A 20,963-nucleotide genomic window follows, 5' to 3' on the forward strand; every position below is an offset into this window, starting at 1 on the left:
TTACGAGAGGTGGTTGATGGCTGGTTCTTATACACGTAGTGGCAAGAAGAGTGAAGAACTATTGGGAGGATTCTAGGAGGAATTGAATTAGTGGTTCGACAATTATGATACAAGGGATCGAATCTCTTTGGTAGGGAAACAAAATACACAAGTGGAGGATGTGGCAGTTGATGTAACCAAGAGGTATGGCTACCTGCTGCAAACAATATCTGCTGCTCTACCGCTCCTTCACTTTCTTGTTCTGACGCTACTATAGCTGTCTCTCCTGTAGACAAAGCAACTCTGGTTCCCGTTTCTCCTCTAACTCCACCTTGTATGACTCCAACATTCCTTCACTTCCTGATGCTCCTCTTACTAATGCTATACCCCTTCCTGTAATCCCTTATCGATTGTACGAAAAGCGCATCTCTCCTGGACACAAGCAAGGTTTATGGTCCTGATGGCATCCATCCCCGTGTACTGAAGGTACGTGCCTCTGAACTTGCAACTGTGCTTGCTCCTGTTCCGCTTCTGTTTAAAAACCAAAACTTTTCCTTCTCCTTGGAAACATGAATGGACACATCCCATCACTAAGAAGGGTGACCATTCTGACCCCTCTAACTATCGTCCTGTTGCTTTGACATCTACCTTTTCCAAATCCAAAGTCTTTAGATCCCTCCTCAACTCCCATATCTTTAAACACCTCTAAAATCACAGTCTTCTTTCTGATCACCAGAATGGTTACCGCAAGGCGAGATCCGCTGGTGATATTCTTTCCTATCTTACCAATGTCTGGTCATCATCCTGAAAATTTTTGGGGAGTCATGTCCTTGACATATCTAAGGATTTTGAAAGGGTGTGACATTGGGGTCTCATCTCTAAGCTTCCCTTCTTTTGCTTCCCTTCCTCATTTTGCTCCTTCATATCTAGCTTCTTCTCTGGCCGATCTATCTTTGTGGTTGTTGATGGATTAGCCTCTCTCCTTCTCTCCACCATCAGTGGTGTCCCTCAAGGTTCTGTCCTGTCCCCTGCACTTTTCTCCTTTTTTCAGCGATATCCTCTCCTTCATAAATAATCCAGTACACTCATACGCTGACGACTCAACACTGCATTCATCGACATCCTTCAGTTCTGCTCCGTCTTCTCTCACTCGATCTGCATCTCGTCTTGACACAACTTCATCAACAAACTCAGACTTGGACAGGATATCTCACTGGGGTAGACAAAATCTTGTTAAGTTTAGTGCCTCCAAGACCCAGTTTCTGTCCACCTCTCTATCGAAAACTCTAACAACTCTCGTCTTTTCTTTGATAGTTCTGTAATTCCACCTTTTTACCGTGATCTTCACTCTTTCTTAGAGACACCACTCTACAGGAATAGCTAAGGCTGCCTTTAAGGAACTAGGTGTCCTGTTTAGATGTCGAAACTTCTTCCCTTCTGAACAGTTTCTCCGTTTATTCAAGGAATTGATTCGTCCTTGTATGGAGTACTACTCTCACATCTGGAGTGGATCTAGCACTGTGTGCTTACTTGATAGAGTTGAGTCGAAAGCGATCCAACCTATAAAACACTAATAAACTGTCCCAGGCTAATCTCCAAACTTGGCCCTCTTGTCCTACGCCGCAATGTTGCTTCACTTTCCCTCTCCTATAGGTATTACTTTGATTTCTTGCTCCCGAGAGCTGGCTGCTTGTGTGCCCCCACCACTAGGCTAGACCAACCGCAATACTTGACAAGCTGCTGCCTCACATGATTACTGTGTGGCCATCAGCAACTCAAGGGTGGGCCGTTTTGATAACTGCTTCTTTCCCTACACGTCGAAGCTTTGGAGCTATTTACCCTCTCATGTTTTTCCAATAACTATGACTTGGCAAATTTCAAGAGACAGGTCTTTCACTTCATCGAAAATTCGAAAACACTTTCCCTTGTCTTTTCTTTTTCCATTTCATAATGGTCTCTGTATTTCAATTAAGGCCCGGCCTTGATGTGGACTTTTGTCCATGACTGGAGCTTTCAACATAAGGAAAAATGAGAATGATAAAGAATTTGTTGAGTTGTGCTGTAAAAGGACTGATGACTGAGGAATACCATGTTTAAAAAAGATGATGTATACATAAGTATATGTGGGTGAACGAGGCTGGGATTAACGAGCAGTATTGGATTATGAAAGGCGTTGAAAGGAGTGGTTGTTGGATGTAAAAGTGCCTAGGGTGGCAGAAGGTGATAACGATCTTATCACCAAAAATATAAGCCCTTATACTTCAGTAAATGTTTTGTTTGTTCTACAGCTAACCAGAATTTCCACCACTTCTTTATCTGTTACCAGCGATAAGTGAGAGTGAGTGCTTGCACAACACATTACGTCACTTGCTTCTTTCATACCAACGGCGTAACATGGAAAGCCGCCATCTATCTGAGTTCGAACTTACACACATTACATGAATAATAGAATCCCTGAAGGTCAATGTACAGCCATGACTTACAGCAGACTCGTATTTTCATTCCTCTCGTATCATTTTTCTTTGTAAAAAGAAAAAAATCCTAGAACTATTCTAGTTCCGTTCTACCTCTGCCCTCTGCAGCCACTTATTCCTCATCCTATTTTACTAAGTTTGAAAATTAAATGGCTGTAAGTTCTCCTCTCCATTTATACACCAGTCGCCCTGTGTATAGTGCATAACATACAACTGTGGGTGCATTCACATGGTATCCACTCACAAGTATGTGAACCTTCCATGACGATTTATAGGTGAATGAAGTGTGTAATATTTTTTCCAGCTGAGCGAGAGAATGTTGATGAAATATTAGAATACTTTGTGGAATCCAGCATCAGTTGGGGACTCATATGAGGACGGAAACCATCAGACACTCATATGAGGTCTAGAGTGGTCGATCCTGGATTCCTCACATGAGGCACAGAGCAAGGAAAAGATCAATTTGTATCGTAGAAAACAGATTGACAAATAAGTTAAAGAACAGCTTGACACAATATGTAGTGAAGCAACAAGGACACATAGTGGAAGGGATGTTGGACTCGAGCTGTTTTTGTCAGACGCAAGAAGGTCAGAAACGATTACATCAGATTATAAAAAGAAAAACAGATGGAGTAAAAGTGAAAAGAGAGTCTAAACCGAAAGGGAAATCAAAACTATTTCACAGATCTATTAAGGGCAAATCAATAGATGAGGACCAGATCATTAGATGGTGGGACTCGTACGGGAACATTACTGATACGAAGATATAGACAAGGAGTTTGGGTAAGACGCTTGGAAGTGTTGCTCACAGCCGAAGACTTGGATGTCTCATCACTACCACGCAGGAAAGAGCATGATACCCAGGAAGCTATTGAAGTTAGTCTGGTTGAAGTGACGTTGCTCATGAAGGAACTAAACCCACACAAAATCCTTGGTCCAGTTCACTTCTCATCTTTAGTATCCAGAGAGTGAGACCCCAGTGGATGATCTTGTCCAATGTCTCACTCAACGTTGGACATTATCCAACGGAATTGTCGAGAGCCAACGTTGTAACAGTATCAAAAAGACGGTGACAGAAAAGTACAGTTGAGTTGATAGCTGGTTTCCTTGATTTTAAGGATGCTAGAAAAGATAAGTGGAAAGCATCTACAGGAAGGGAAAAGATCGACCAGTCGGAACCTGTGGGATCTTCGTGAACGAATAAGCAACATCTTGATAAAAAAAAAAAAATGGATTAGGTCCGTGGATGATGTATTCCTGGACTACCGGAAGGCCTTTGTTGCTGTCCTCCGGAGAAGAATGGCAATGAGGCTAAGTATCCACTGGGGCTGGGGTGAGGGGAGGGCTGCTCAGGTGAATCACCAGCTAAGTAGCCATATGTCAGGAAAGCCCGCTCGAGCCGGGCGAGGGCGTAAAGTGGGGTTCCCCTGGGCATTGTGCTAGGGTACAATTTTTTGGTGATGTTTGAAATATGATTATGAAAGACGGATGCAGCAGCAGCAGCAGGGAAGACGTAATGCTGCAAAGGGACCTCTGAAAGATGCAGGAGTCGTCAGACAAACTGGTTATAAAATTCAGCCATGAAAATATGGTCATAAAGTGGGAAGGGGTTCAAATAGCACAGAGAGAGAGAGAGAGAGAGAGAGAGAGAGAGAGAGAGAGAGAGAGAGAGAGAGAGAGAGAGAGAGAGAGAGAGCATTACCTTAGAGGAAATGAACGACGGGAGTTCCCCTGTATGAGGTCACTATGGGTTGACATCAAGCCGGGCTTGTCGCCAGAACAGCTTACGTGAGAAAGATCGTGGGGGAAGCGAACTATATTTTGCTCAGCGTCTAAACTTTTAGATGTTGAGGAAGATAAAAACAACGTGTATTCGCCTTAAGGTGAAAGCTGCCACAACAGTTTCAAAAGAGTGCACTAAAGATGGCACCAGAATTGAGTGGGATAAGCTAGGAAGGAAGGAGGAGAGCCGTCAACCTACCCATACAGGAGGAAAGAAGAGTTCAGGGAGACATGATAACTGCAAGCGCATTTCTATAAGGCTATGGTGACGTTAACATAGAACAGTTCTTCGAGACCAGAGGGAGAGACCAGGACAAGAGGGAACAACCGGAAGGCAGGCAAGCAGAGGGGCCTGAGGAAGTGCACGGAGGGACCCGATGAAGTGTACTAAGGAAGGACTTGAAGTGCAGTACGGAGGAACGTGAGGTGTACGGAGGGACGGGATGTGAGGAAGTGCAGGGAGGGACATGAGGAAGAGTAAGGAGGGAGGTGAGGAAGTGCAGGGAGGGACGTGAGGAGGCATTTCTTCAGCAGGCAAGTTAAAGACCCGTGGAACATGCCAAGCCAAGAGGAAGTACATGCATCTGCCATTACAATATTCAAGGAGGTTTATGACACTAAGACGGAAGTAAGATGCAAGGCCTGACCAATGTAAAGCTTCCTCTCCTTATGTACAGATAGTTGATAGATGGTTATGAAGGTGATAACACGCACACACATACATACACACACACACACACACACACACACACACACACACACACACGCACACACACACGCACACACACACACACACACACACACACACACGGGCGAGGAGCGGGGCTGCCAGTCAGCGGTCGATAGTGTGTGGCGGCTTCACCAGCAGTCCTACTGGGGATCTAGCCAGTCACCCACTCTTCCATCCCTCCCCACACACAGCCAACACTCCCACAGTGTCTTACGGGGGAGCTGGCTAGTCACCCACTCTTACGTCCCTCCCCACATACAAAGATCACTCCCACAGTGTCCTACGGGGGAGCTAACCAGTCACCCACTCTTCCTTCCTTCCCCACACACAGGCAACACTCCCACAGTGTCCTACGGGGGAGCTAACCAGTCACCCACTCTTCCTTCCCTCCCCACATACAAAGAACACTCCCAAATTGCCTACGGCCAGTCACCGTCCCTTCTCTCCCCCACACACACACACACACACACACACACAGGCAACCCTCCCATGCTGTCTTACTTGGGAGTCAACCTCCGTTTCCTCGCCACCTACATAGCACACACACAGGCAACACTACCACAATGTCCTCTTGGGGAGATGGCCAGTCACCACCACCCCTCATACCTTCCCCACACCCCCAGCCATCACTCCCACACTGTGTTGTTCCGCCCCACAACGAAGGCACTTGACTCCACTGTGCCCAGTCACTAGAAATCCACAAAAATGGACGCAAAATAGGCGGGGGTGTCCTGTGGTTTGGCCCGCACCTTGAGACAAGAGCTTTAGCTGTTTAAACCTGGGACTCACCAAACAAGGCGCAGGCCTGGCCCCGTGCACGGATGGCCGAGACGTCTTAGGCAAATGAGGATTAAGACCAAGGCATCTGGCAACCAGATGTGATCCCTGGTAACACTGCTTACAGACCCTGGGGGACTTGTGATCATTCTGCGGGTTGGGTGGGGTCGGGAGAAGGCTGAGGGAGGGGAGATCGAAGTGGAGGAGTGGAGGTGAGGGTAACCACGATGGAAATGGAGGTGAGGGTGACAACTGTGGAAATGGAGGCGAAGGTGACCACTGTGGAAGTGGAGGCGAGGATGACCACTGTGGAACTGGAGGTGAGGGGTGACAACTGTGGAAATGGAGGCGAGGTGACCATTGTGAGAATCAAGGCGAAAGTGGCCACTGTGGAAGTGAAGGTAAGGCTACCACCGTGTTTAAAAAGGCCTCTAATCTCTCTCTCTCTCTCTCTCTCTCTCTCTCTCTCTCTCTCTCTCTCTCTCTCTCTCTCTCTCCCTCCCTCAATAACAATGGACTCATAACAGAAGGTGGTCAGGGATTTGTACTGGGTACAAGCACACACACCCACGTACTATCTCACTATCATGTCATACATGAAGCACCGATGAGAAGGGACAAGAATGGACAGAGTTGTACGTAGATTTTGCCAAAGCATTTGACAAGGTTGATCCCTCTTGGTGTAGCGGTTAGCGATGCATTCAAGGGCTATCCTGGGAAAGCACATGGGTTCGAATCCTAGTTGCGGCAGTTAGTCCACGGGTTGGTCGATATATATATATATATATATATATATATATATATATATATATATATATATATATATATATATATATTATCTATTTTATCTATTTTGCTTTGTCGCTGTCTCCCGCGTTAGCGAGGTAGCGCAAGGAAACAGACGAAAGAATGGCCCAACCCACCCACATACACATGTATATACATACGCGTCCACACACGCACATATACATACCTATACATCTCAACGTATACATATATATATATATATACACACACAGGCATATACATATATGCACATGTACATAATTCATACTGTCTGCCCTTATTCATTCCCGTCGCCACCCCGCCACACATGAAATAACAACCCTCTCCCCCTTCATGTGCACGAGGTAGCGCTAAGAAGAGACAACAAAGGTCACATTCGTTCACACTCAGTCTCTAGTTGTCATGTAATAATGCACCGAAACCACACCTCCCTTTCCACATCCAGGCCCCACAAAACTTTCCATGCTTTACCCCAGACGCTTCACATGCCCTGGTTCAATCCATTGACAGCACGTCGACCCCGGTATACCACATCGTTCCAATTCACTCTATTCCTTGCACGCCTTTCATCCTCCTGCATGTTCAGGCCCCGATCACTCACAATCTTTTTCACTCCATCTTTCCACCTCCAATTTGGTCTCCCACTTCTCTCGTTCCCTCCACCTCTGACACGTAAATCCTCTTGGTCAATCTTTCCTCACTCATTCTCTCCATGCGACCAAACCATTTCAAAACACCCTCTTCTGCTCTCTCAACCACACTCTTTTTATTACCACACATCTCTCTTACACTATTATTACTTACTCGATCAAACCACCTCACACCACATATTGTCTTCAAACGTCTCATTTCCAGCACATCCACCTCCTCTGCACAACTCTATCTATAGCCCACGCTTCGCAACCATATAACATTGTTGGAACCACTATTCCTTCAAACATACACATTCGTGCTTTCCGAGATAACGTTCTCGACTTCCACACATTCTTCAACGCTCCCAGAACTTTCACCCTCTCCCCCACCCTATGATTCACTTCCGCTTCCATGGTTCCATCCGCTGCCAAATCCACTCCCAGATATCTAAAACACTTTACTTCCTCCAGTTTTTCTCCATTCAAACTTACCTCCCAATCATTTTGTCCCTCAACTTAACTGTGCCTAATAACCTTGCTCTTATTCACATTTACTCTCTGCTTTCATCTTTCACACACTTTACCAGACTTAGTCACTAGCTTCTGCAGTTTCTCACACGAATCAGCCACCAGCGCTGTATCATCAGCGAACAACAACTGACACTTCCCAAGCTCTCTCATCCACAACAGACTGCATACTTGCCCCAAAACTCTTTCCAAAACTCTTGCATTCACCTCCCTAACAACCCCATCCATAAACAAATTAAACAACCATGGAGACATCACACACTCCTGCCGCAAACCTACATTCACTGAGAACCAATAACTTTCCTCTGTTCCTACACGTACACATGCCTTACATCCTCGATAAAAACTTTCACTGCTTCAAACAACTTCCCTCCCACACAATATATTCTTAATTCCTTCCACAGAGTATCTCTATCAACTCTATCATATGCTTTCTGCAGATCAAAAAATGCTACGTACAAATCCATTTGCTTTTCTAAGTATTTCTCACATACATTTTTCAAAGCAAACACCTGATCCACACATCCTCTACCACTTCTGAAACCACACTGCTCTTCCCCAATCTGATGCTCTGTACATGCCTTCACCCTCTCAATCAATACATATAATTTCCCAGGAATACTCAACACACTTATACCTCTGTAATTTGAGCACTCACTTTTATCCCCTTTGCCTTTGTACAATGGCACTATACAAGCATTCCCGCCAATCCTCAGGCACCTCACCATGAGTCATACATACATTAAATAACCTTACCAACCATTCAACAATACAGTCACCCCCTTTTTTAATAAATTCCACTGCAGTACCATCCAAACCCGCCGCCTTGCCGGCTTTCATCTTCCGCAAAGCTTTTACTACCTCTTCTCTCTTTACCAAATCATTCTCCCTAACCCTCTCACTTTGCAAACCACCTCGACCAAAACACTCTATATCTGCCACTCTATCATCAAACACATTCAACAAACCTTCAAAATACTCACTCCATCTCCTTCTCACATCACCACTACTTGTTATCACCTCCCCATTAGCCCCCTTCACTGAAGTTCCCATTTGTTACCTTGTCTTACAGACTTTATTTACCTCCTTCCAAAACATCTTTTTCTCCTCCCTAAAATTTATTCTTACTCTCTCACCCCCCAAGTAGTTGCAAACGTAATGTCTGACGAGGAGGATGTCCTCTAGGGTGTGCCTTAGGGACCAGTACTGTCCTCTGTATTCATTTGTTATCATGATGGCTGACGTAGATAAAGATATAGAGCAGATGATATATGTAGTTCGATATTTGGCGGACGACATGAGAGTAAGTGAAACGGTTGACCACGATGGAGATCAGGACAGAAGGAAAAGATATCTGGATACTATATACCAATGGGCGGCAGAGAACCTCACGAAGACACATGAATGTTCAGCGAGGAAGCTGGATCTGTTCTATAATGCCACAACAGGAAGACTAAGAAGGGAATATGGAGTCGCCACAGAAACGTTCACAAGAATATTAGACTCATATTTGAAGACGTTCAGAACAAAACTGGACTCATGTTTGAAGACAGTAAAAGATGAGGTTAGAACAGTTACACACGACAGAGGAGTTAATCCTCCGAAAATTAACATCATACGATCAGAAATGGGACTGAGGGCGAGAGGAAATGGAATAATAGTACAACAAGCAAGTAGTGCGGTGAGCACTACGCGCTAGGCCGACCATCAGGACAAAATCCCTTTGCAGATATGTAGGTAGGGCCTCTCACACCATGCATGGAACTGTGTGGTTTGTGTATCACTGTAATTCTCTGTAACTCTCTCTCTCTCTCTCTCTCTCTCTCTCTCTCTCTCTCTCTCTCTCTCTCTCTCTCTCTCTCTCTCTCTCTCTCTCATATTGCGCCTTCCCAACATCCCGAACCAAACGGAGAAAGGAATTTAACAAGTTGGGTAGGAATACAACCCGTGTACTTGCCTCCACCCGCATTGCACTGACCTGTGATGACGTCTTCATAAAGAGAAAAAAAACACCGAAGAAAAGATTAAAAACAAGACATTTCACCGGATAATGAGAGCAGCCATTTTGTCCATTCTCTGACGAAATAATGTATATATATATATATATATATATATATATATATATATATATATATATATATATATATATATATATATATATATTTTTTTTTTTTCTTTTCTTTTTTTTGAACTATTCGCCATTTCCCGCGTTAGCGAGGTAGCGTTAAGAACAGAGGACTGGGCCTTTTTTGGAATATCCTCACCTGGCCCCCTCCGTTCCTTCTTTTGGAAAATTAGAAAAAAAAAACGAGAGGGGAGGATTTCCAGCCCCCCGCTCCCTCCCCTTTTAGTCGCCTTCTACGACACAAAGGGAATACGTGGGAAGTATTCTTAATCCCCTGTCCCCAGGGATATATATATATATATATATATATATATATATATATATATATATATACAAAGGAGGTACGACCATCAGCACATTAAGGAACGTGGCTGATTCAGGGACACAGCGTCTGTGAGGTTGTTGACTTGAAGGATCCGCAAAAAGCCATCACTTGCATCAGTTTAGTGCGGTGCCGGGGACACCACACACACACACACACACACACACCACGGGAAGCCTGCCCAACTGTTGCTCACCGCCGCAACCAGCTAGAGGACGAGGAGACTGTTGCTGGCACTGCATATGTTGATGGACCATGCCTTGGGTAACTGTTACTGGCACTGGTTGTGTGGTCAACCCTGCTTTGGATGACTGTTGTTGGCACTGCTTTTGAGATGGACACTGCCTTGGGTAACTGCTGTTAGCACTGCTTATGTGATGAACCCTGCCTTGGGTAATTGTTGCTGGCACTGCTCATGTGATGAACCCTGCCTTGGGTAATTGTTGCTGGCACTGGTTGTGTGATCTCTGCTCTGTATGACCGTTGACAAGGCTGCGTGTGCGCGCCCTCCCCAAGCTAACTGTTGATGAAAACGCTAATGTCTGTGGCCCTACTCTGCCTGATTGTTGTTTGGACTGCATATGTGGAACACTGCCTTGTTTGTCACTTTATGGAACTGTTTGTGTTGTCACTAACCTTAGACCCAGTCCAGCAAATGCTGGTGGTACTGATTACACAAGCCCTACCTGCTGATGGCAGTACTTGATGTGGGTACCATCCTGGCTGACTGTTGCTGGCTGTACTTGATATGGGTACCATCCTGGCTGACTGTTGCTGGCTCTACTTGATATGGGTACCATCCTGGCTGACTGTTGCTGGCTGTACTTGATGTGGGTACCATCCTGGCTAACTGTTGCTGGCTCTACTTGATGTGGACACCATCCTGGCTGACTGTTGCTGGCTCTACTTGATGTGGACACCATCCTGGCTAACTGTTCCTGGCTCTACGTGATGTGGGTACCATCCTGGCTAACTGTTGCTGGCTGTACTTGATGTGGGTACCGTCCTGGCTAACTGTTGCTGGCTCTACTTGATGTGGGTACCGTCCTGGCTAACTGTTGCTGTCTCTACTTGATGTGGACACCATCCTGGCTGACTGTTGCTGGCTGTACTTGATGTGGACACCATCCTGGCTGACTGCTGCTGGCTCTACTTGATGTGGACACCATCCTGGCTGACTGTTGCTGGCTGTACTTGATGTGGACACCATCCTGGCTGACTGTTGCTGGCTCTACTTGATGTGGGTACCGTCCTGGCTAACTGTTGCTTACTCTACTTGAGGTGGACAACTACAGAGCATGTCGTGTAAACCACCCTAGCTGTTAGATCTCATATGAACACCACCTTGGCTACCTGTTGCTTGTCTTCTTCCAAGTGGACATTATCAGCTGCTGTTGATAAAAGCAGTTCATATGGTTCCCAGCTTCACAGTCTCCTACTTTATGGTGATACAACTCTCTCTCTCTCTCTCTCTCTCTCTCTCTCTCTCTCTCTCTCTCTCTCTCTCTCTCTCTCTCTCTCTCATTTACCTTTCACAGGTCAGGAGTATTCATAGTGCAACATAGTGTTTTTAATACAGCTATATATAACTTTCCATTTATCAATATTACAATTTAGTTGCCACTTATGAGTCCACTCTGTCAGTTTGTCTATATTCGTTTGAACCTACAGACGTTCAATTTCTGTTTTTGATTTATTTCCGCATCCAAGTACCATCTGCCAGTATTGATATCTTGCAATATCAGCATCAGTATCAATGATATATATATATATATATATATATATATATATATATGAGACAGAGAACTGGTTCCAAGATTGATCCCTGTGGCACACCACTTGTTACGACTAACTATTCTCAGGCTTGACCGTTAATAATAACTCCCTGCTTAGGGTCAGTCAGCCACATCTCTGATCACTGAAGCACAACCCCATCAGTGCCATGTGACCACTTTTGTTGCTGACCTTTGATGTGGAACTTTACCGCATACCTTTTTGAAAAGATAAACGGATGACATAAGCTGCTTAACTTTCATCATACAATCAAATATATGTTCGTCTATCTGTCTATCTATATATCAATATAACTAGGTATTTATCTATCTATCTATCTATCTATTTATCTATCTATCTATCTATCTATCAATCTATCTATCTATCTAACTAACTATCTGTTTATCTAACTGTCTATATATCCACTTATTTATATATTCTTCTGTCTTTTTGTCTCATCTATCTCTCAGTATATCTACCTGTTTATCAATCAATCTCTCTGATTTTGTATTCCATTTCCAATCATTTTCCGTCTGTCCATCTTTCTGTCTCCTTCTCTATAGACATTCTTCCCTCTCTGCTGCCTGCCCTGCCTGGAGATACTGATCCTCCTTGTTAGTATCATAGTGAATGAACGTTGCTACGACCAGCTGCCGTCACACCTCCATAGCTCGACAGAGCCCAAGGTGGTCGATACTGGGACACAGTATCGACCCCCTCCCGTCTCACCCCCACAACTCGACGTACGAGCCTTGTGTGCTCGACCTGCACCGATCACACCCCCACAGCTCGACGTACAACCCACGTCAAGCCTCAGAATGGACCACCTTCCGTCGCACCTCCACAGCTAGACACACAATCCACGTCAAGCCTCAGTATGGACCACCTTCCGTCGCACCCCATAGCTCGACACACAACCCACGTCAAGCCTCACTATGGACCAACCTCCGTCGCACCCCATAGCTCTACACACAACCAACGTCAAGTCTCAGTAAGGACCACCTTCCGTCACACCTCAACAGCTCGACACACAGCCCACGTCAAGCCTCAGTATGGACCAACTTCCGCCACATCCCCCACAGCTCGACACAACCCACGTCAAGCCTCACTATGGACCAACCTCCGTCACACCCCCATAGCTCTACACACAACCCACGTCAAGCCTCAGCATGGACCACCTTCCGTCACATCCCCACAGCTCTACACACAACCCACGTCAAGCCTCAGCATGGACCACCTTCCGTCGCACCCCATAGCTCGACACAACCCACGTCAAGCCTCACTATGGACCAACCTCCGTCACAACCCCATAGCTCTACACACAACCCACGTCAAGCCTCAGCATGGACCACCTTCCGTCGCACCCCATAGCTCGACACAACCCACGTCAAGCCTCACTATGGACCAACCTCCGTCACACCCCCACAGCTCTACACACAACCCACGTCAAGCCTCAGCATGGACCACCTTCCGTCACACCCCCACAGCTCGACACAACCCACGTCAAGCCTCACTGTGGACCAACCTCCGTCACACCCACACAGCTCTACACACAACCCACGTCAAGCCTCAGTACGGACCACCTTCCGTCACACCCCCACAGCTCGACACAACCCACGTCAAGCCTCACTATGGACCAACCTCCGTCACACCCCCATAGCTCTACACACAACCCACGTCAAGCCTCAGCATGGACCACCTTCCGTCACACCCCCACAGCTCGACACAACCCACGTCAAGCCTCACTGTGGACCAACCTCCGTCACACCCCCACAGCTCGACACGCAGCCCACGTCAAGCCTCAGTATGGACCACCTTCCGTCACACCCCCACAGCTCGACACACAACCCACGTCTGCCTCGGTATCGACCAGCTCCCGTCAGCCCTCCAGTCCACTCTCCCAAGGTCACAGTATATTCGCACGTCTGGTCTATTAGCTCCGGCCTCCTCCCGGCAAGACCTTGCTGTAATTACCTGACTATGGACGGTGAGTTCATGGATAGACTACTTGTTTTTCTCTTTACTTGGTATATAAATACTTTAGTGTATATAAAGATGCCTTCTTAAATCATATATATATATATATATATATATATATATATATATATATATATATATATATATATATATATATATATATATATTTAGAGAGAGAGAGAGAGAGAGAGAGAGAGAGAGAGAGAGAGAGAGAGAGAGCAACGAGGAAAAAGGAGACACGAACTTTCCAGGCGCTTTCGTAAATTAAAGTTTGGGATGAGCAAAGAGGGAGGAGGTGTGAGGGCAAAGCCTGTATATATATATATAGGCAGTGTGGCGTCAGGGACAGTGAGGCGGCAGTTGTCAGCATCTCGTCAATCAGTACGTTATTAAACCATCAAAACATATCAGGATGTTAACAGAATTGGTCTACGATACAACCATTCACTATATATAATCCACTACGTAATAAGACTGAGGAAGCTTTAGCTCAGGTAATAAGCGATTATGATCCCTTATCTTACCTTCCTGCCCCCTGAGTTCTGCCTCCTAACATGCATAAGGCAGTGCAATCATGTCCTGTCCCAACACTGCATCTTTTTTTAAGTCTGGTAGTAAGATTCTTATCTGTCTGTCTATGTTAATGACAGGTCATTATTTGTAAATTACTTCGCAAAGACACTGAAATGACCCGACAAGCACTAAACGTCCGCCCTCCAAACCCAATCTTAAATACTGTCCCACTCCTCTCAAACTATGTTTCCCAGACATACACGAGTTACATTTTCTCGCCAGTATGCTGGACACCAACCACCTCAGAAACAAAGCCAACCCCGATTCAATGTACCACAAGACCCGTCATGCCAAAATGCAACTTCCACTCTGAAGACTTTTGAAACTTGATCCTCATCTTCCCTGCACACACACACACACACACACACACACACACACACAACATCACGACTCTCAATGACGTGTGGTCCCACCTAGTGGATGTGGCCGACTTCCTGAGCTCGACGAGAGTTTCTCAGAAGGGACTCCTGGGGGCAGCAGGGAGGTAAGAAGAGAATGCTGTAGGCAGGAAAACACAACCGTGTTAGAGAGACAACACCTGTGTTGGAAGGACATCAGTTGTGTTGGAGAGAGACAAACTGTGTAAGACAGACAAAACCTGTGTTGGAGAGAGACGACAAATGCGTTGGATATAAAACACCATCATGAAGGAACAATAATCAAGTAGTAGAAAAAAAAAACTGTGATAACGAGACAGGAAGATAATGATTCTCTCTTGGAAAATCCGTCAGTGAGACGGAGAGGCGACATATGTGAGGGAGAGACGGCAGCAAAGAAAAGGCTGAAGCAATATGACGAAGCAGACCACAGCCGTGTGAGGGAGAGTCATGAAACATGTGCGGGAAACAGCAACTTCGTGAGGGAAGGAAAACATCTGTATGAGAAAAAGACTAAAATGTTGAGAGTGCAAAAATCTGTTTCAACTTTTTAAGATACATTAGCAACTGCTGGATTCTCACCACACTCTTCCTGCGGGTAAATATATCATCGTTGATATAAGAACTTAATTCTTATTTTTTGAGCAGGAGAGAAAATTTGACTTTTCTCTTTTACTTACCTGCTTATTTTTTCTCATGATTTTGCATGCTGGGCAGACGTCATACATACAGGACGTCTGTAGCTACGCCCTTAGCTGACAGTCAACCATTATACAGGACGTCTGTAGCTACGCCCTTAGCTGACAGTCAACCATTATACAGGACGTCTGTAGCTACGCCCTTAGCTGACAGTCAACCATTATACAGGACGTCTGTAGCTACACCCTTAGCTGACAGTCAACCATTATACAGGACATCTGTAGCTACGCCCTTAGCTGACACTCAACCATTATACAGGACGTCTGTTGCTATACTCTTAGCTGACGGTCAACCATCATACAAGGTGTCTGGAGTTACCCACTTGGCTTACAGTCAGCCATCGTACATGTCACTAGATCCTCGCATAGTACAGATAACTACATGATTTGTTTTGAGTCTACCTTACATGGGAGATAACACTGCAATATTAAGATATGCCCGATGGTCAGGGTGACCCGTGCGTGGTCACACTGGATTCCAGGACGCTGGAACACAGAAGATGGCAGATTATAGAGAAGATACAACGTATGTACTTACCACCTCCGTTCTTCTGGCAGAGGTAAGGGAACCTCCAGACGGATCCGAGCCCGACAGCGTATCCGATGACGGCCAGAAGGTACTGCCATTTGCTGTCCCATGACTCTCGCTCCTCCTCCACAGCATCGCCAGGCTTGTTGGACACGCTGGCCTGGATCGCGTCTCCTCCAGGTGAAGGCGACGCCAAGGCCCCCAGTTCTTCTTTCTCTGAACGGGTGGGACTCTGAATGGCCTAGAGGAGATGGGGAAGTTGATATTAAATCAGAGGAAGAGAGATATTGGCTCAAGAAATACAACCAAAAGTGTGCAAGCTAAAATCCCCTTCTGGATCTGCAAATGACTCGCAGTTATCTTGAATGTCATAATAGCCTGAGTTGAACAATATATGAAGGTTCGTGGCAAAATACGTACAGCAGACTGTTGTCGTAAATAAATGGAAATATATCTTCACTTAATTCTCCTATTTCTTCACATAAAATCGGGTCCTAAGTCTCCTATTTCTTCACTTAAAATAAGGTCTTAATTCTTCTATTTCTTCACGTAAAATAGGATCTTAATTCTCCTACTTCTTCACATAAATTCAGGTCTTAATTCTCCTATTTCTTCAAATAAAATCAGGTCTTAATTCTCCTATTTCTTCACATAAATTCAGGTCTTAATTCTCCTATTTCTTCACATAAAATCAGGTCTTAATTCTCCTATTTCTTCTCATAAGATAAGGTCTTAACTCTCCTATTTCTTCACATGAAATTGGGTCTTAATTCCCCTATTTCTTCACATAAAATCAGGTCTTAATTTTCCTATTTCTTCAAATAGAATCAGGTCTTAATTCTCCTAGTTCTTCACATAAAATCAAGTCTTAAATTCTCCTATTTCATCACATAAAGTCAGGTCTTAATTCTCCTATTTCTTCACCTAAAACCAGGTCTTAATCTTCTATTTCTTCACGTAAAATCGGATCTTAATTCTCCTATTTCTTCACATAAAATTAGGTGTTAATTCTAATATTTCTTCGCATAAAATTGGATCTTATTTCTCTTATTTCTTCACATAAAATCGGGTCTAAATTCTCCTATTTCTTCACATAAAATCAGGTCTAAATTCTCATATTTCTTCACAAAATCGGGTCTTAATTCTCCTATTTCTTCACATGAAATCGGGTCTTGATTCTCCTATTTGTTCACATAAGATCAGGACTTAATTCTCCTATTTCTTCGCATAAAATCGGGTCTTAATTCTCCTATTTCTTCAAATAGAATCGGATCTTAATTCTCCTATTTCTTCACATAAAATCGGGTCTTGATTGCCCTTTTTCTTCAAATAGAATCGGATCTTAATTCTCCTATTTCTTCAATTAAAATCAGGACTTAATTCTCCTATTTCTTCACATGAAATTGGATCTTAATTCTCCTATTTCTTCACATAAAATCAGGACTTAATTCTCCTATTTCTTCACATAAAATCAGGACTTAATTCTCCTATTTCTTCACATAGAATCAGGACTTAATTCTCCTATTTTTTCACATAAAATCGGGTCTAAATTCTCCTATTTCTTCACATAAAATCAGGACTTAATTCTCCTATTTCTTCACATAAAATCAGGACTTAATTCTCCTATTTCTTCGCATAAAATCGGGTCTGAATTCTCCTATTTCTTCAAATAGAATCGGATCTTAATTTTCCTATTTCCTCACTTAAAATCAGGACTTAATTCTATTTCTTCACATAGAATTGGATCTTAATTCTCATATTTCTTCACGTAAATCAGGTCCTTAATCTATTTCTTCACGCAAAATCAGGACAATTCTACTATTTCTTCACGTAAAATCAGGTCCTTAATCTTCTATTTCTTCACGTAAAATCAGGACTTAATTCTCCTATTTCTTCACGTAAAATCAGGACTTAATTCTCCTATTTCTTCACACTTTACTGTGTGATTCTCTGTTGTGATGTGTGTGATTCAAAGTAGCTCAGGGTGACTCCATCTTCATAAAGCTGGACTTACTGCCCCGTCATCAGTGTTACCCTCACTCACGCTTTCATGAGGTCCTCGGGAGGGAGAGGGTCGGCCTCCACTCCTGAGTGGAGCTGGGGGACCTCACTGAGCCGAACGACCGACAGTGAGTTACGAGTTTCCATAAAGTGGAACTCAGCTGCTTCACCCAGAAGGCTCAGGTGGGAGAGCAAGTAAGAGGAAACAACAGTAGAGACGGAGGATGTACGCGTCACCTTCCGTGTTTCACCTTTGTTGGACAAGAATCAATAGAGAAAATATTATAGAAAAAGATGAGTGAAAATAGCTTTTGTGCCGCTTTCTTTAGAGATCAAAATATGTATTTTATTATATTGATATATGAGTATATCTCAAGATCAAAGTCCATCTATTGTCTAATACATGATTCTTGTTGATTACGCTGTGTTATAAGATAATAGTGAATATGTTGTACTGTAACACTACCAGACGCATAGAGAATATGTTATAACGGCATATGGTCGAAGTGAATATGTTGTAACACCAGAGCATGGTTGTGGGTATGTTGTAACACCAGAGCATGGTAGTGGTTATGTTCTAGAACCAGAGCATGGCAGTGGGTATGTTGTACCACCAGAGCATGGTAGTGGTTCTGTTGTAACACCAGAGCATGGTGGTGGGTATGTTGTAACACCAGAGCATGGTAGTGGTTATGTTCTAGAACCAGAGCATGGCAGTGGGTATGTTGTAACACCAGAGCATGGTAGTGGTTCTGTTGTAACACCAGAGCATGGTGGTGGGTATGTTGTAACACCAGAGCATGGTTGTAGGTATGTTGTAACACCAGAGCATGGTGGTGGGTATGTTGTAACACCAGAGCATGGTAGTGGGTATGTTGTAACACCAGAGCATGGTAGTGGGTATGTTGTAACACCAGAGCATGGTGGTGGGTATGTTGTAACACCAGAGCATGGTAGTGGGTATGTTGTAATACCAGAGCATGGTGATGGCTATGTTGTAACACCATAACATGGTAGTGGGTATATTGTAAAATCAGAGCATGGTAATAGGTATGTTGTAACACCACAGAAGGGCACCGGGTATATCACAGTGGGTATGTCTGGTGAGGTTATATCATCGTCAGGTGACGAGAGTGAGGGCCGTCTCGTGAAAGCTCTCGCTCCAACAGGAGTCCATTATGTCCGTGTTGATATGTGGAGCTCACTCAGCTTAGGGCTGCAGGAACCCATGAAGAAATGTGTCTTGGCATATATATATATATATATATATATATATATATATATATATATATATATATATATATATATATATATATATATATATGTGTACGTGTAGGAAGAGAGGAAAGTGATTGGTTCTCAGTGAATGTAGGTTTGCGGCAGGGGTGTGTGATGTCTCCATGGTTGTTTAATTTGTTTATGGATGGGGTTGTTAGGGAGGTGAATGCAAGAGTTTTGGAAAGAGGGGCAAGTATGAAGTCAGTTGGGGATGAGAGAGCTTGGGAAGTGAGTCAGTTGTTGTTCGCTGATGATACAGCGCTGGTGGCTGATTCATGTGAGAAACTGCAGAAGCTGGTGACTGAGTTTGGTAAAGTGTGTGGAAGAAGAAAGTTAAGAGTAAATGTGAATAAGAGCAAGGTTATTAGGTACAGTAGGGTTGAGGGTCAAGTCAATTGGGAGGTGAGTTTGAATGGAGAAAAAACTGGAGGAAGTGAAGTGTTTTAGATATCTGGGAGTGGATCTGGCAGCGGATGGAACCATGGAAGCGGAAGTAGATCATAGGGTGGGGGAGGGGGCGAAAATTCTGGGGGCCTTGAAGAATGTGTGGAAGTCGAGAACATTATCTCGGAAAGCAAAAATAGGTATGTTTGAAGGAATAGTGGTTCCAACAATATTGTATGGTTGCGAGGCGTGGGCTATGGATAGAGTTGTGCGCAGGAGGCTGGATGTGCTGGAAATGAGATGTTTGAGGACAATGTGTGGTGTGAGGTGGTTTGATCGAGTGAGTAACATAAGGGTAAGAGAGATGTGTGGAAATAAAAAGAGCGTGGTTGAGAGAGCAGAAGAGGGTGTTTTGAAGTGGTTTGGGCACATGGAGAGAATGAGCGATGAAAGATTGACCAAGAGGATATATGTGTCGGAGGTGGAGGGAACGAGGAGAAGAGGGAGACCAAATTGGAGGTGGAAAGATGGAGTGAAAAAGATTTTGTGTGATCGGGGCCTGAACATGCAGGAGGGTGAAAGGAGGGCAAGGAATAGAGTGAATTGGAGCGATGTGGTATACCGGGGTTGACATGCTGTCAGTGGATTGAATCAAGGCATGTGAAGCGTCTGGGGTAAACCATGGAAAGCTGTGTAGGTATGTATATTTGCGTGTGTGGACGACTGTATATACATGTGTATGGGGGGGGGGTTGGGCCATTTCTTTCGTCTGTTTCCTTGCGCTACCTCGCAAACGCGGGAGACAGCGACAAAGTATAATAAAAAAAAAAAAAAAAAATATATATATATATATATATATATATATATATATATATATATATATATATATATATATATATATATGTATATATATATATATACGTTATATGAACAATTAGGGAGAGTTCTTTTAGTCATGTTTCGGATGGTAACTTGGAAGTAATTCCGTTTTTATTATGTTTTGAGATCTTTTCCTAAGCTCTTATTTTCCTACGAGGGTCAGGGGTACCCTGTGTCTACGCAGGTATTGCCACCGTTTTATTCTTCCATTATGAGAACGATTTCAAGAGTAAGTCAGGCTGAAGTGAGCAGGTATTGCGCGAGAGAATTCCACACAAAAGCAGCTCTATTGAAATCGTGGTTGATGGAGAACTCCTTAAGGCTGCTGAAGATGTTATATCTAATTGCTTTCCGGAGAT

General features: G+C 44.1%; 1 protein-coding gene across 5 annotated transcripts in view; it reads right to left on the reverse strand.

Annotated features, from left to right (window-relative positions):
* LOC139755494 (sodium-dependent neutral amino acid transporter B(0)AT3-like) overlaps positions 1-20,963 on the reverse strand; it is a 343,634-nt gene that overhangs the window by 120,682 nt on the left and 201,989 nt on the right. For all 5 annotated transcript variants that reach the window (XM_071673833.1, XM_071673834.1, XM_071673830.1 and 2 more), the window contains one exon: positions 16,072-16,303. In XM_071673833.1, coding sequence (XP_071529934.1) covers positions 16,072-16,303 — 232 coding nt within the window. The remainder of the gene's footprint in view (positions 1-16,071; positions 16,304-20,963) is intronic.

The sequence above is a fragment of the Panulirus ornatus genome, chromosome 19 (genome assembly GCF_036320965.1).
Source record: "Panulirus ornatus isolate Po-2019 chromosome 19, ASM3632096v1, whole genome shotgun sequence".
Lineage (NCBI taxonomy): Eukaryota > Metazoa > Arthropoda > Malacostraca > Decapoda > Palinuridae > Panulirus > Panulirus ornatus.